The sequence below is a fragment of the Papilio xuthus genome, unplaced genomic scaffold (assembly GCF_000836235.2).
Source record: "Papilio xuthus unplaced genomic scaffold, Pxut_1.1 DF827714.1, whole genome shotgun sequence".
NCBI lineage: Eukaryota > Metazoa > Arthropoda > Insecta > Lepidoptera > Papilionidae > Papilio > Papilio xuthus.
This window is the reverse complement of record NW_013530935.1, coordinates 1,697,950-1,713,005: the sequence shown is the minus strand read 5'-3', so window position 1 is coordinate 1,713,005 and position 15,056 is coordinate 1,697,950. Positions and strand designations below refer to the sequence as shown.

The 15,056-nt window shown below is 33.1% G+C and overlaps 1 protein-coding gene across 1 annotated transcript; it reads left to right on the top strand.

Moving 5' to 3' along the window:
* Positions 1 to 1,375: 1,375 nt before the first annotated feature.
* Positions 1,376 to 2,874, top strand: LOC106116787 (putative glutathione-specific gamma-glutamylcyclotransferase 2). Its single transcript, XM_013310804.1, has 3 exons — positions 1,376 to 1,692; positions 2,031 to 2,259; positions 2,651 to 2,874. Exons 1-3 carry the CDS (start codon positions 1,558 to 1,560, stop codon positions 2,836 to 2,838), a joined length of 552 nt encoding a protein of 183 aa, XP_013166258.1. The 5' UTR covers positions 1,376 to 1,557; the 3' UTR covers positions 2,839 to 2,874.
* The last annotated feature ends 12,182 nt before the right edge of the window (positions 2,875 to 15,056 follow it).

Here is a 15,056-nt window from a genome sequence, read left to right as displayed (position 1 = left end):
TTGTACTATTGTTTTATTTTCCTCAACTATACGATTTTTTTATAGAATTACACATTTTTCACAAAATTTGAAAGACAGCACAATGAACAAATTGAAATTTTGAAATAAACAAGATATTACATAGTCCATGAAGATTATTTACTTTTTAACAATATTTAAGATGTTTTATAGTTTCGTTTAGTAATATTATATTTTTAATCATTTGAACTTGTAATAAAAATTTGATTTTTAAAAATCTGGTCCTCTTTTTGGATACTTTGACAAAGCCCAACGCTTTGCACTGTAACTGTCAATGTAGATAGGCCGATTGCTTCTGCTTGACCCAGGTTTATGACCCTTGAGAAATGATTTTGAATTACAAATATTATTCTCTACAGTTTCCGATACATCAAAAAATTGTGTACTACGGGTTATGCATGATTCCGGTTCGGAACAGTAATAGCACGACTTATCGGCTTGATATAATTGAATTTTTGATGTCTGGACATCTTTCACGTCCAGTGGTGGTATCATAGCTCTCCCACAAGTGCATATCGCTCTTTTTCTAATATTAGTCATGCACTCAACATTGGAAGTTAAAGGTCCAGATATTATTGTATTCGTAGATTTATCAGTAAAAACTTTATTGTAAACTGTTTCTCGAGTTTTGAATTTAGTTATGACAACAGCAGATTTGCCCTTGGGTATAATATTGTTAACGACTTTCCTTTTTTCGACGAGAATGGATCTGGTTGGACTTGCATTTTGGCTTTTGGAATTATCTGCGTAATGCGAAGAAGCGGATGATTGCTCTAAAACTGGATTTACTATATCACCGCATAGCTTTTCGGCTATAGTAGACATGAATATTTATTTTTGTAATACTTTAATACTATCCCAACTTCTTTCTTGAAAAACATTGTACATATTTATGATAATTTAAAATGTTTTTATCATTTTCTTATGTTAAAAAATCAGAGATTCTTGAAGTTAAATATTTTGCTATTTTTTAATGTCAGTTTAAAAAAAATATTAATGACACTTGCTATTGAACATTTCGGATAAGTCTATCTTTTCCCCCTGAAATATAACCCCTAGGGACCTAGGGGTTCTATATGTACATTGATTCCCCCAGTGATAATTCTAACATTCTTTATAGTTTTGTACAGTCGCGCGGACAATAATTATTCTTAAGATTAACTCCATATTATGTTATTATGTGGACAAATTTCCTTTTGTCGATGCTACATACAGACACTCCTATTTATTAATATGTATAGATTTGACAATCAATATCAGTTAAAATTCCAATCATCCAACAAATCCAACATTAAATAATGTGTACAAAATTTATGGCAACATTCAAAATTGTGTACATGTCAAAGTGATTGTCTTGTCATGACATTGGCATCAGCTGACAGCTGTAACCACCAAAATGGAAAAATTTGCAGTTAAATAAATTAAACACATCTCTAAATGGTCAACGTCAACAATGGCAAATAATATAAAAATCAATAGACCGATGAGTCAATAAATGAAATATTAAAGTGTATAAATGTATATTTATCTAAATTCATAATGTGGGTTTTTGGATATGGATCCTTAGTTTGGAAAGTAGATTTTGAATACGAATACAAACTTGTAGGTAACATAAAAGGTTATTTGAGAAGATTCTATCAGCATAGTATAGACCATAGAGGAATACCAGAGAAGGTGAGATAATTGTTTCATTACTTATTTAACCAAAAGTCCTTTCAGTCAATGAGTTGTGTTTATTTTAGTACCATCTGAACCACTTAGAACAGATCTATTGTGATAATCGCCACTTGCTGTTTACAAAACTATCTTAATTACAAATATGAATGTTTGGATGGATGGATGTTTGTTTGAAGGTATCTCCATAATGGCTGTATGTATCTCGCTGAAATTTGGCATAGATGTAAAACACAATCTGGAAGAACACATAGCCTACTAATTAAGTTTCTTTTAAAACCGAGCGGACAGAGTTGCTGCCAACAGCTTGTATATAAATAATTTTTGTGATATTTCAGCCTGGGAGAGTAGTAACATTAGTACCAAGTGAGGATCCAAACAGCACAGTATGGGGAATTGCTTACAAAATTAGAGCTCAAGATATTGATAGTGTAACAAAACATCTAGATTTTAGAGAAAAAAATGGATATTCTAAGAAAACTGTCACATTCCATCCTAAAGACAAGAATGTTGAACCATTTTTGTTAACTTTATATGTAGCGACCAAAGAAAATGAATCTTATGCAGGTGATGTAATTTTATTAAAATCTTAAAATTAAAAAAAAAAACAAGTTTGTGCTATATAATTAGAGGTAGGCCTAGAAAGAGATGGATAGATTGTGTGAAAGCTGACATGTTAATGAAGGGGGTGATGACTTCTTCCGCCAATCCTATGTAAGTGGGACAAGGTCAGGGAGATGATATCTCATTTAATTTTTTTTTTAATTTAATTAAACAGAGGAATGTCAAATTCCATACATGTTGGCTGTTATGATCAATTATTTTTCAGTTACTGTAATTTTGGCAAAATTTATAAATAAAATCTACTGATAAATTAATTGGAACAAAGTATATTATCTGTGTACTTTATTGCACATGCCTGTTTATATTAATATGTAAAACTGTTTTTAAATTACAGGAGCTGCTTCAATAGACGCAATAGCAAAACAAGTAATCAATTGTATAGGACCAAGTGGATCTAACAAGGAATATGTATACAATTTAGCAAATGCTATGAGAGAAATAGCACCCAATGTTGAAGACGAACATTTGTTCTCACTTGAAGCAGCGTTGCGCAAACTAGATACGGATTTTAAATCAATTTAGTTTAACATATAAAAATACAATACATGAAGTAAAATAAAATTTTATTAACATAGAATTTGTTGTTATTTACCTCGGAAAAAATTATTCATGTTAGAATTGACTGTCGTTTAATACTTCTTACGTTTGGGAAGGAACCACATTCCCGCTATTTTTGAAAGGATTCTAAAGTAAAAAACTATGTCTATGGGCTCTGGTAGTGCTGTAAACAGCCAATAGATGTCACTTTTCTGAAGTTGAAACTAGTCAAAACATCGCCAAATATCATTGATATTTTATTTAATCTACAGATAAAATATACTAACTTATCAGTATTTTAATTTCATTGAATCATAAGGTTAATTTTAAATGCATTTATTTAAATAAGGCTTACACAATGCGGGAAATTCCATAAGGTCATGAGACACGGTTGAAAAATGTCGAATTGCAAAATGTTAAAAAGGTTAATATTTAAAGTCTGTGTAAGACAATTAAAAATAACCAATAAACGTTTTTGAACATATTATTTCATTTTTTTTCAATGTACTTTACTACCTTTCTTTAAAACCTTTTGTTTCTAACTGTTAGGCTATCGGAGTCTTAAGTTATAATAATTTTCTAATAACATTTCATGTTTAATTAACACCTGGACATAATCATGTTTTATTTTGTGCGATACAATGAAAACACACTATTCTTTATCAAAACATTTAATAAGCAAAAGACTCTTTAAATATACTCCTTGGGAATATTACAAGAGAAATCAAAAATTATTTTGCGCTTTGTTTAATACTATGAAAACAATATTTACAAATATAATTTATACAAAGTGTACACACAACACATTTACAGGAAAATTCCAAACCGAACAATGAATAATTTAATGCAGTTTATAAATACCTAGATTAATATTAAATAAGACTTTAAAATGTTTTACTACATTGGAATTAGAGTTTTGTAGATAGGGCGTGTCACATGGCACACAAATTATCAGTTCCTGATAACCCACCCATTGCATTTAGATAAAATATAAAAAGACGTTCGACCTTCGTATTTTGTAGCACCGAAAAACTTATATCAATATCGACAGTCAAATAATTTTGTATATTTATTTCTAATTTAGAAATATTACACACGTTGACGTCATTTCGTCGTAACAACAGAGTAATCTTGATTTAATCTTTGGCAGGTTTATTTTACTGCAATGCTGCTTTGCAATATCGATTTTGTATCATTCATTATCTTATCATTTCTCCTTATTACGACCTAGAAGTTTGTCTAAGAAACTTCTCTTTCTTTTAACTTTTTTACCTTTAGTCGTTTTCTGCTCTAGATTGTCGCCTTCCACAGATATTTTTTCTATTAGCTTCGGTATTGTCAGGTCGGTGTTTGGTGTTTGTTTTTTATTACTCTCTTTACTTATTTGTCGCTGTAGCGGTGGCAACTCTGGTACTCTATCATTTTTCTCTTCCAACTCAGTTAAGGATGTTTTTGATTCATTATTATTTTCTAATTGATTTTTTATTAATGTATCTTTAAATACCTCGTTCGCTTCGAGTATTACTTCAGGACCATTTTGTATTATTTTAATGTTATTCTCTTGAACATCATTAGGTTCTTTTTTGTTCTCTTCTCTTTCTGAATCAATCTTTTTATTTTCAAATACATCATCATTTTCTGCACCGTTCACTTTGTCATCTTGGGATTTTTTGTGTTCACTGTCGACGCTATCGGTTCCGCTCGAAATTGATTTAGGCACCGAGGCCACGACTCTCGGCCGAGTCGGCGGTATTGACCAGTCGATAGGCTTACGCTGAGGAGAGTAACGTTTAACTAATTCTTCGAAAAGTTTTTGATGATCCACCTTTGATGACACTCCGTGGTCCGGCAAACTCTGATGTCTAGTTTTCGCCTCTGGGTCTTCGTTTTCTTTCCCGTTGACTTCGGGCGATCCCAAATCGACCACCACTCTACGTACCGGCGTCGGTGTGGAGTACGGCTCCGCAAAAGGAAACTTGAACAAATTAGGGCTTTCAATTTTATATTTAACCACTGGAGAACTTTTAGTCGGCATCGAAGCGCGGACACCGGCTCGCTGGAACTGCGGGCTCGCGCTGGGCTCGTGCAGATTAGAGTTCAAGAAGTCTCTTCTGAGTTTTGATAGCCGTCTAGTCCTCTCGGTCATACTAGTCCTGTAGTCGACATCGTCGCTCTGGTTGAGCTCGGAAGTGAAGTTGTCGGAATATTTTCTGGTGCGGAATTCAAAATGATTCCGGTCCTCGCTCCTCGATTCGCGCATGCTGGAGTATGTCGGCGCGTTGCGTTTGAAGTTGGCGGTTGTTTTGCCGTGGTTGGACGTGACGATAGGGTCGACCTGCCGGTAGACGGGCGAGGGGCTGGAGGGCGCGGGCAGCGGCACGAACGCGTCCTCCTGCTTGTCGAATACCTCGCGCCGCTGACTGAACTGTTCCACGCCGATCACTTCCCGCGACCGCACGCTGCCCGTAGGCGATTTGGCCGCCATTTCCGTTCGATTACAAACCACAATTCTTTTGTTATTGATACTATTTTCCTGCTAACCACTGTATTTCTATTTCGGTCCGATACACATTATGACTTCACCGGTAACATCGCGCCTATAAAGCGTACACGTCTACACTGTAAATTGGACAATAAAGGTGGTCCGGTGAACTGTGCGGGGCGCGCCGGTCGCGATATAATGATGAGTGATCAATAGAGTGGTTCCGATAAGATAGGTGCGCGCGATGCTCGGCCTTTTCTTTATCTTGGAGCATTGGAGTCGCGCAAACGGCGGCGGTGCGCGAACACAACACAATCGTACCCGCAATTGCCCGCGGACCGAGTGAAAGCGAGTGCGCGCGCGCCGCTGCCGACGCCGACGCCGCGCCGATCGCCTGCGCTCATTATATAATGAATAATAAAACAAACGTCCCAAATACGATACGCTACAAAGACTTTGCATTTAATTGACAATCTTTAGAATATTAAATAGACGATTATAGAGTTTGCACTTCGAAGCGACATTTTTAAATATACTAATTAGGATAGATTGTAAATTATTCAAATTATTGCAAGCCAATTTAATAATGTTTAAATATACTATGGTATAATAATGTGATATTATTTCGTAAGATAATAATAGTAGATGTAAATCAAATAAAGAATTACTAAATTAATTTCAAAATTAATTGGAATAGAATAGAAATTAAATATTAAAACAAAAATACGAGGCAACATTGTGGATATGAATGGAGCGAGTTTGTTATCGTAAATCCGTAAGAAACGCGTGCTGTAGTAGTTCATGTCTATTTGTGTTACTCGGTATATTCTTTTAGTAGCGCAGTGAAAATTACTCACGCCTTGCTAGATTTTCACCTTATTCTATTTAAAGTTAAGTAGGTAGCTATCATAAGTGATCGTTAAAAATAGTAACGAGGTAAACCGCTTGCACTGTTACGGTAATTTTTAACCGAACCGATATTGCTTCGTGTTTTTAGGTTAACGATTTTATATCGCTCTATGTTTGTTTTATCTTACTAATATTATAAATGCGAATGTCTAGATAGATGGATGTATATTTGTTAGAAAGTAGCGAAACGGATCAACGGATTTCGATGAAATTTGGCAAAGATATGGAAAATAGTTTAGAAGAACAAATATGGTATTTATTTTTAACTCCGCGCAGACAGAGTCGCGGGCGATAGTTAGTTATTACATAAAGGTTCTTGCATTTTTATCAACACAACTATTGTTATCTTGTTTACAAAGGACTCACGTATGATAGGATTAGAATATCAAATTGTCGCTGTCAATCATTTTAAAATATACTAACAAAGAACTCTTCTCTAGTATTTTTAAGAGTTCTTAGGAATTCAACCTTCAGTGTTCTTGTTCAACAATTAGTAGACAGGATTTATACTATTGTACGTTCCAAGTTGGCATTGAACAAATGTATACTTTAAATGCAATTTCCTGCACTGTACTAATCATCTTGTGAAAGTTATAAATAACTCTGGTGTTTCAGAAATATTATACAGAGATTAAGAAACAGACGTCTTACTTTCAGTATTTTTTTTAAATTCTACAGTATATTGATGATGCTCTTAATTTAATTTTAAAAGTTGAGTGCCTAATGCAGGGATCGCAAACCAATGGCACATGACATAATATTTAGGACATGTTATTGAACATAATATTCATAATGTACTAAAAAAAAGTGTGTATTAGGTATTGAATGAGGATTGATTGCATATGCTACGTAATATTCCCAATAAATCAAGTTCATTTGCTAGCACGTCTGTTAACATTTCTTTATTATTCTAAAAATGATACGTCGATTTAAAGGTTGGCCATCCCTTTCTTAGTTTATTTTTATTTTATTTTACTTAGCTACTTCAGATTGAGTTTGTTTCATAGTTGATTTTTATTTATGTTAATAGTAACACACCCGCATAGGACCTGCGTAGTTGACTATGGCCTACTCACCCCTAACTTGGGTGGGCAAGGAGTGCCTCAGTGCGAACGTATGATATATTGTTTTCTCTATTTGTTCAGACAGGTTGAAAGAGATACCAATACGTTTCTATACAAGTGTTAATCCAGTGAAAACCCATAATAATAATACAAGAAATTCTTATAATCATTGTCATAAAGTTAAAGCCTACGCTAAAATTTCAAGGTCAAATCAACTGGTTCTATCATGTAATCCATAAACATATTTATATTTTATTAATCGTCTACCTACATCTATATACTATTGGATTTGTAAATAACCCAAGTTGCGTTCATTTAAGGTATTTTTTTGTTACGTAATACAGAAATAAAAGGTTTATACATTAAAAAAAAATAATCGACATTTTGATACAGATCTTAAGGCCATAACCAGGTTTTGAAATGTCAAGAACATCGTTTAATATTTGTTTACTTAAATTGTTCCATGTTATTTAGTATGCTGCTATATTAAGTCAATAAAAAAAATTAAAAACTGTTTACTACCGATCTTATAATCACAAATGTAAATAATCCTTTCAAATACATTGGGGTTATAGCCTACATATTAGTTCTTTATCTTTTATTATTTTAAACGGGTAAACATATTTATTACTAGCTATCATCCGCGACTCCGTCCGCGCGGGATTAAAAATAGATGTTGGCCAATTCTCAGACCTACTCAATATGCTCACAAAATTTCATGAGAATCGGTCAAGCCGTTTCGGAGGAGTATGGCAACGAAAATTGTGACACGAGAATTTTATATATAAGACTAGTTGTAGCCCGCGACTTTATTAGCGCTGGAAAAAAATAGCCTAAAATATACCAGCAACCTTCCCGTCAAAATCAGGTCAGCCGTATCGAAATTCGGAATGAAACGCAGATATGCAGACAAAAAATTAAAAAAAAATGGTTTTTATTATCAGCAACGTAAATACAAATTATACATTTTTTAGGGTTCCGTATCTCGAAACAAAAAAACGGTACCCTTATAGGATCATTTTGTCGTCCGTCTGTTTGTCAAGACAAATTATTTACAAACACTCAAATTTTATTAGTAAGTGTAGATGGATCAAGCAAAATTAAATTCTATTTTTTTTCTCTTAATTAAAAGACAATGGACGATTATTAGATGTTTTATAATGGTCCTTAATTATTTTTAAAGCTCGCTAATAGTGAAGATCCTAATAATATTATTAAAGTATAATTTATACTACCAATTAAAATGAAGAAAATTACGCTACATTTCTTTGGAAATTTATTTGGTAACACTAATTAGTTAATTAACCTAATTTAATTAATTATTTAGAAACTCTGTTCCTGTTAATTATTGCAATTTATAAATTGCCTTTATGTAATAACAATATGTACCGATAAGTATATAACAGTTATATACATAAAATAATTAAATATTATTTTCCTCTTTCCTCGTAATGTAAACGAACAAAACACAATTATTAAAATAACTTTAACTCATCATCGTGCCCACCGAGGGGCTCGGAGCCTACCCTTAGTTAAGGGTGATTAGACCATAGTCAACGCCGCTGGCCAAGTGCGGGTTGGTTGACTTCACACATATCTTTGAATTACTTCTCAGATATGTGCAGGTTGCATCTCGATGTTTTGCTTCACCGTAAGAACGGAATCGGAAAATCGAAAAACACATTGGTACATGGCGAGATTCGAACCCGGGATCTGCAGATTGCAAGTCAAGTGCTTGACCACTGAGCCACCGACGCTCCTAACTTTAACACGTTTTACGTTATTATTCATACGTGTAAATAATAACATGTTTTGTAATTAAAATGTGGTAAATGATTTGGCAATGATTGTACTAAATGCGGTGAATATATTACAATGCGGCTGTCGAAATATGGTGTTTATTTCAAACCACAAATCAAGAGTCGAATAACAAAACGACAAAATAAAAAAGCTCAATTGTTATAAGTTCTAATCTTACTAATATTATAAATGCGAATGTTTAGATGGATGGATGTTGTTTGAAGGTATCTACGGAACGGCTTGCTGAAATTTCTGTATAGTCTGGAAGAACACATAGGCTATACTTATTAAGTATTTTTTTAACCTTGCGGGCGACAGCTTGTATTATAATATAACTAGTTGTTGCCCGCGATTCCATCCGCATAGGATTAATAAATTGATAGTAGCCGTTTCACAGATCTTAACATGCATATATAATTTGATAAAAGTCGTCCGTTTCGAGGGAGTATGGTAACTAAAATTATAACACGTTCCACTAAGTAATTGACTGCTATATCGGTCACGCGCGGTTTAATCCTTAGTGGAAAGGGGCCCTAAGGTACAACGGATTAATGTCTATATTACATTGCATTCAGCATTAAAATTTCCTGTTTAAAAAATCTGTTTTCTAGTAAACTAAACTAGTTGTTGAGTCATTAGCTTCTGTAATGACGATTTCGAAGAAAAAGCAAACTTTAATTATATAAATAAACAAGATAACGTGAATATCTTCCGTCTTGTCTCATGTTTACCTAATTTGTATTTAGTATTTAAGATAATCCGAATGAAACATGCATTCGTAGGTTTATTGTGAAATTCAAACTATTATATTTGGTTCCGTACATCTGAAAATTGTTTAGTATAAGGGTGCATCTATTTATGTATTAACAGGAACATTTATAGATATTTCGTAAACATGCTGCATAGTTGATAACAAAAAAAACTATTTTTTTTAATTCTTGTCCGTTTGTCTGTCCGCAAGGCTTTTGTTACGAAGATAGCTGATTAATGCGGTCATGTTATAGGATACTTTTGTTTTAAATTCCGGCCTTAGGAAGTTGCGTACGACCGTTAATGTATAATAAAAATTACGTATATCGAATGTAATAGATTATTAAATATTATAAAGTCATAGGGGTCCCTAAAATTGTTACGAAAATTCCACAACTATGAAACAGAATGCGACAATGATGTCATGCCAATTTGCATACAAGTTCGTGGTAATCTGAGCATATATGGTAACACCGACGTGACCGTCCACTGGTGTAGGTTGAGATATGTATGACACGTGTTATATTCAAGAATAAATACAATTTTAATGTCCATTTATTCAATAACAAGCTGTCTATCGCGACTCCATCCGTCTATTCTTCCAGACTACATCTGTGTCGAATTTCATCGAGATCCATTGAGCCGTTCTGCAGTTACCTTCTAACATCCATCCATACATCTAAATCTCATTCGCGTTTATAATTTTAGTAACATTAGTAAAATTAAAATCTTCTTGAATCGAATAAGTTTAAAAAATATGCATATAATAAATATTTGATTGTTTATTTCTCTGATTTATTTGTTCATGTCTTAACAAGAAATTGTACCAAAAAAGTAACCTATTCTATCTAGTAATTCTTTCCTAAACTTTAGATCCGAATAAGAAAAATTACAATTCAAATGTTACAAAATTTGTACGTCGAAATATTTTTAATTGTAAAGACGTCTCTATTCCATCTACAAACATGGTCAGAGTCAAAATACTCGCCAGTTAACACAAAGAGTACTTTAAAACCGGAACATTTTACTTAACACAGCCGTTTATAGATTCTATGAATTATGCGAAACACAAACAGTAAATTTTTCTACGTACAATGTGTTCGATAAAATATTTAATACACGAGATTGAACCAACAATATTAACTTTTGAGAGTACAAGAATGTTTATAAATAATCGTATTAACTTCCATTACTATCGCATCATAATTTAAATCTTATTAATATTATAAATGCGACTACATGGATGGATGTTAGAAGGTATCTCTAAAACGGCTGCATAGAACTTGCTGAAATTTGGAATAGATATAGAACAGTCTGGAAGAACACATAGGCTACTAAGCTTTTTTTTAATCTGCGCGGAGATGCGGGAGATAGCTTTTTTTTCATGTAAAGAATTTTATGCAGGTTATGGAGCGTTTTATATGGTTTTAGGTCTTAATGCTATATTCAATTTGTCTTTATTTACGTAAATAAGTGTAAGTAAATCTAATATGCATAAATATATTAATTTAAATTGTCGCTTATGTCTACGTAAAGTACGCATACATTGTGTCGCGCCGAACGCACCGCACACACGGCCCGCAACGGATCACTTGTTGATAAATGCCTTCAAAACAGGCGGAGCGGATAATAGACGCAGCTCTATGTAAAATCATGCAAAACAAACTAAACTCCGTTGCGGGCTGCGCGTACGGTGCGTCAGCGCGGGACAATGGACACGTACCTTTATCGTAGATTTGTACCGCTTAATAACCATGGCAGTAAGAGAAAGTAAAAGGCTGCACATGTCAGAAATATATTCTATCTTTTATTTCTTTAACGTTTTCTGTTTGTGAATATCATACGAAAGAGAAAGGAGTGAATAATCGATTACCATGCGAGCGTGGAATGATGCTTAAAATCATAAACCATGTTATTTCATCAATGACTTATTGTTCTTCACTTAAGATAGAACAATAGGCATATATCCAATAATACAGTAATAATCATAGTTGAGTTAGTACACGGTTAACTGTAAAATAACTACGAAATTCGAAAAATAAGACTAATCTTTGATTCCTGTGAACAATCCTTGTAAAACACATGTTTTCTCTTTTTTGTCAATGATAATGACAGGGATAACGATATCAGGGATGGCGAACCTTGATGCACGTTTCAACGTGTCAATTTTCGAAAGGAATGTATATTAAGGTCAATACGTGCCGTGTTCGCTCATAGGTTATATAATACCTACTACTTTTTTCGTAGTTCATAATTTGTGATTTATGACGAATTAACTATAGTATTATGATCAGTTTAGTTCAGATGAGAAAATTTTCACCATCTCTCGTTTTCAACAGATTTCCAAAAACCTTCTAGATAAGATTGTGTTCGAAAGGTTCTTTTTTTATAACATAAGGTGCCAGAACAAACGAGCCAGAGGCCACCTGAAATAGCTAAAATAGCGAAGTGACTGTTAGGCCTCCTGGACACAAACTCACCAGACGAAACGCGGAATTGTTTCCACTTCACGCCTGACTTCTGTTTGGTCGTGGTATTTCACCGGGCGAGCCGGGCCAATTCGTGCGAAGATGTTAAAGCGGGCTCTACCACTGTTTAAAAATTACAATTCCTTCTTCTTGTGAATGAATCCTTTTCAAAATCGAACAAATTTATGGTTGAATTAAATATGAGTTTCGTAGGAATAACATAAGGTAACGTAAAATCTTATGCTCATACAGAAATGTACAAAGCGTGTCGAGTCTATCAATTAAATTCATGCTCTCGATTCTGACTCACTCCTTTATTGGAACATAATTTAATACGACCTTTTAACTGTGCGTGGCCGCGCTCATTCAATTTATTGATAAACGCCAAAGGTGAAAACAAATAAAACTAAAAGTACAATCATAAAAGATTCTGGTAAAGATACAATATAGTGCTATGTTTTTACCGTGGGTTTCTGAAATCAAAATCTCCATTTTAACAGTGGTAGAGCCCGCTTTAACATCTTCGCACGAATTGGCCCGGCTCGCCCGGTGAAATACCACGACCACACAGAAGAAATACGTGAAGTGGAAGCTATTCCGCGTTTTGTCTGATGACTGTGCGTTCCGGAGGCCCAATTTAATCCTCTTTCCCTTCCCACCCTTTTTCTTATAAGGAAAGGATGGTAAGTGGAAGTGGACTTTCCGGATGAGAGGATGCATGGGAAGGGAAATTATTTTCTTTCCGTGCATCCTCTCCTCCGTCGATTAAAGGTAGGCAACGCATATGCAATTGCGTATGTCTATGGGCAACGGTCACTTCGCTATTTCGCTAAATCTCGACTAGGGCGCCGAAAATGCTTGAACAGGACCTGATTAAGTTCTCATTTACTGTAATACAAGTTAGTAAAATTGTTACAATTGTAACAAATTATCTTTCTTAAGAAGTATATCGCATTGTAATTACGATACGAATGTACTTGTGACGATAACCACTTGATAATATTCGATAAGGAGGAGACATAGTTATGCAATTAGGGCAAAAATTATTTCTATATATCTATATTATTTCTAGAATAAACGATCACTTCTTTATCCAAACAATCCAGGACAATGATATTTCTTTCGCACGTATTTATGTGCAAGTACAATCACTACCTTTTGCGGTGTTCGAGTTACAGAAAAATTGCCTCTAAGCTTACAACGAATTAAAACTACGCATCTTAGAATGTTATGTTTGAAGATTTTTAAATGCATCTTTTGTTATTTACAATTACATTTGAATTCAGAACCTTAATATAGATAATATATTCGCTTTGTCAATTTGCGAACGAAATGTTCAAAAGAATATTGTTTTGAGGTTGGATGCCGTCAATAAATAGCAATATAAAATATGTTTTTAAAAAATGTGGATGCATCCCCACCACGTTATGACGTCATTGCTCTGAATTCAATAAATATGAAGTACTAAGTATAACAGATGATTTTTAATATAATATTTACCAAAGGAAAAGCTGGTGTTGCCGACTTTTAGGAAATCTAGACCTTATGATATTGTAGTTAGGAATTACAATCGAACAAATTATTTCCTAGGACAATTTTTATTAAATTAAGTCACATACATTATATCTTATAGTACACATTTTTTCTATAGGTAACATTGAATAAAAAATTTTATAACTTTAAAAAAAATCATTTTTTTTAATTCTAGCGTATTTTTTCATTCATAGAGTTTTCTATTATTTGTTTTTGATAATAAATCAGAGTTTTTATTGTCTATGGTGACTATATATATACTGGCAACATATTTTTTTTTTCAACATTACCTATGAATATGTGTACTTTACATACAACTACAACAAAATATCAAATTATAAATTTAGTCGCTTAAATGGCTTTTTATAATTGCATGGCAAAATTATATTATGAAGTTTTATTTGGAAATAATCGTGGAATGTATGTATATGTTTTTATCAGTCTGTTGTAAGTTATTATGTTTTATAAAAATTCTTCAAAAGTAATTTTATTTCTTTTGCAAATTATAGATACAAATTTAGTACAACTAAATTATGAAAAAAAAATCTAGTTTACAAGACAATTTCTTTTTGTTACTTATCATTTTTTTGGTATGTATGTCCTTAGTACAGTCAGCGTCATAAATACCGTAGCAGACAAGATATGCAATTTTGACTGCTTAGTTATTTATAACGCTATGGTTGTACTCTTATATTTGACGCTGTGTATGTACCGATGTATTTGAGCAGGGTGAATGTATCTATTAATTTGAGCACTTTTGTTGTACCGATATAATTGATTACTTTTGGTGTACCTATATATTTGCATATCTTGTCTGTTACGGTATTTATGACGCTGACTGTACAAAAGATTGGATTTTGTCTTCATAGCCAAATAAAAAAATATTTGAACATATATTAAAACGTAATTTTCTAAATACCTTGAAAATTAAAACTAAAAAATTAAGAAATTTCTTATAAAACGTAATTATAAAATTAAAAATTTCGTTTAATAAAAGAATGAAATAAAGATTATACATTTATGTATATTTTATATAACAAAATTATTTATTTTATCAAATACAGTGACATAAAAAAAATCGGCACATCTAAAATGGATATATAAATAAACAGGGTGACTAGGATTACATATGACCCATACAACGAAAAGAGTTACATATCTTAGGGGTCGTCTCGTATATTCGGGGGAGGGGGGGGG

Coding starts and splice junctions, on each gene's coding strand:
- LOC106116787 (XM_013310804.1), top strand. CDS start 1,558: ATGTGGGTTTTTGGATATGGATCCTTAGTTTGGAAAGTAGATTTTGAA. Junction 1,693..2,030: donor ATAGAGGAATACCAGAGAAG/GTGAGATAATTG, acceptor GTGATATTTCAG/CCTGGGAGAGTAGTAACATT. Junction 2,260..2,650: donor AGAAAATGAATCTTATGCAG/GTGATGTAATTT, acceptor TTTAAATTACAG/GAGCTGCTTCAATAGACGCA.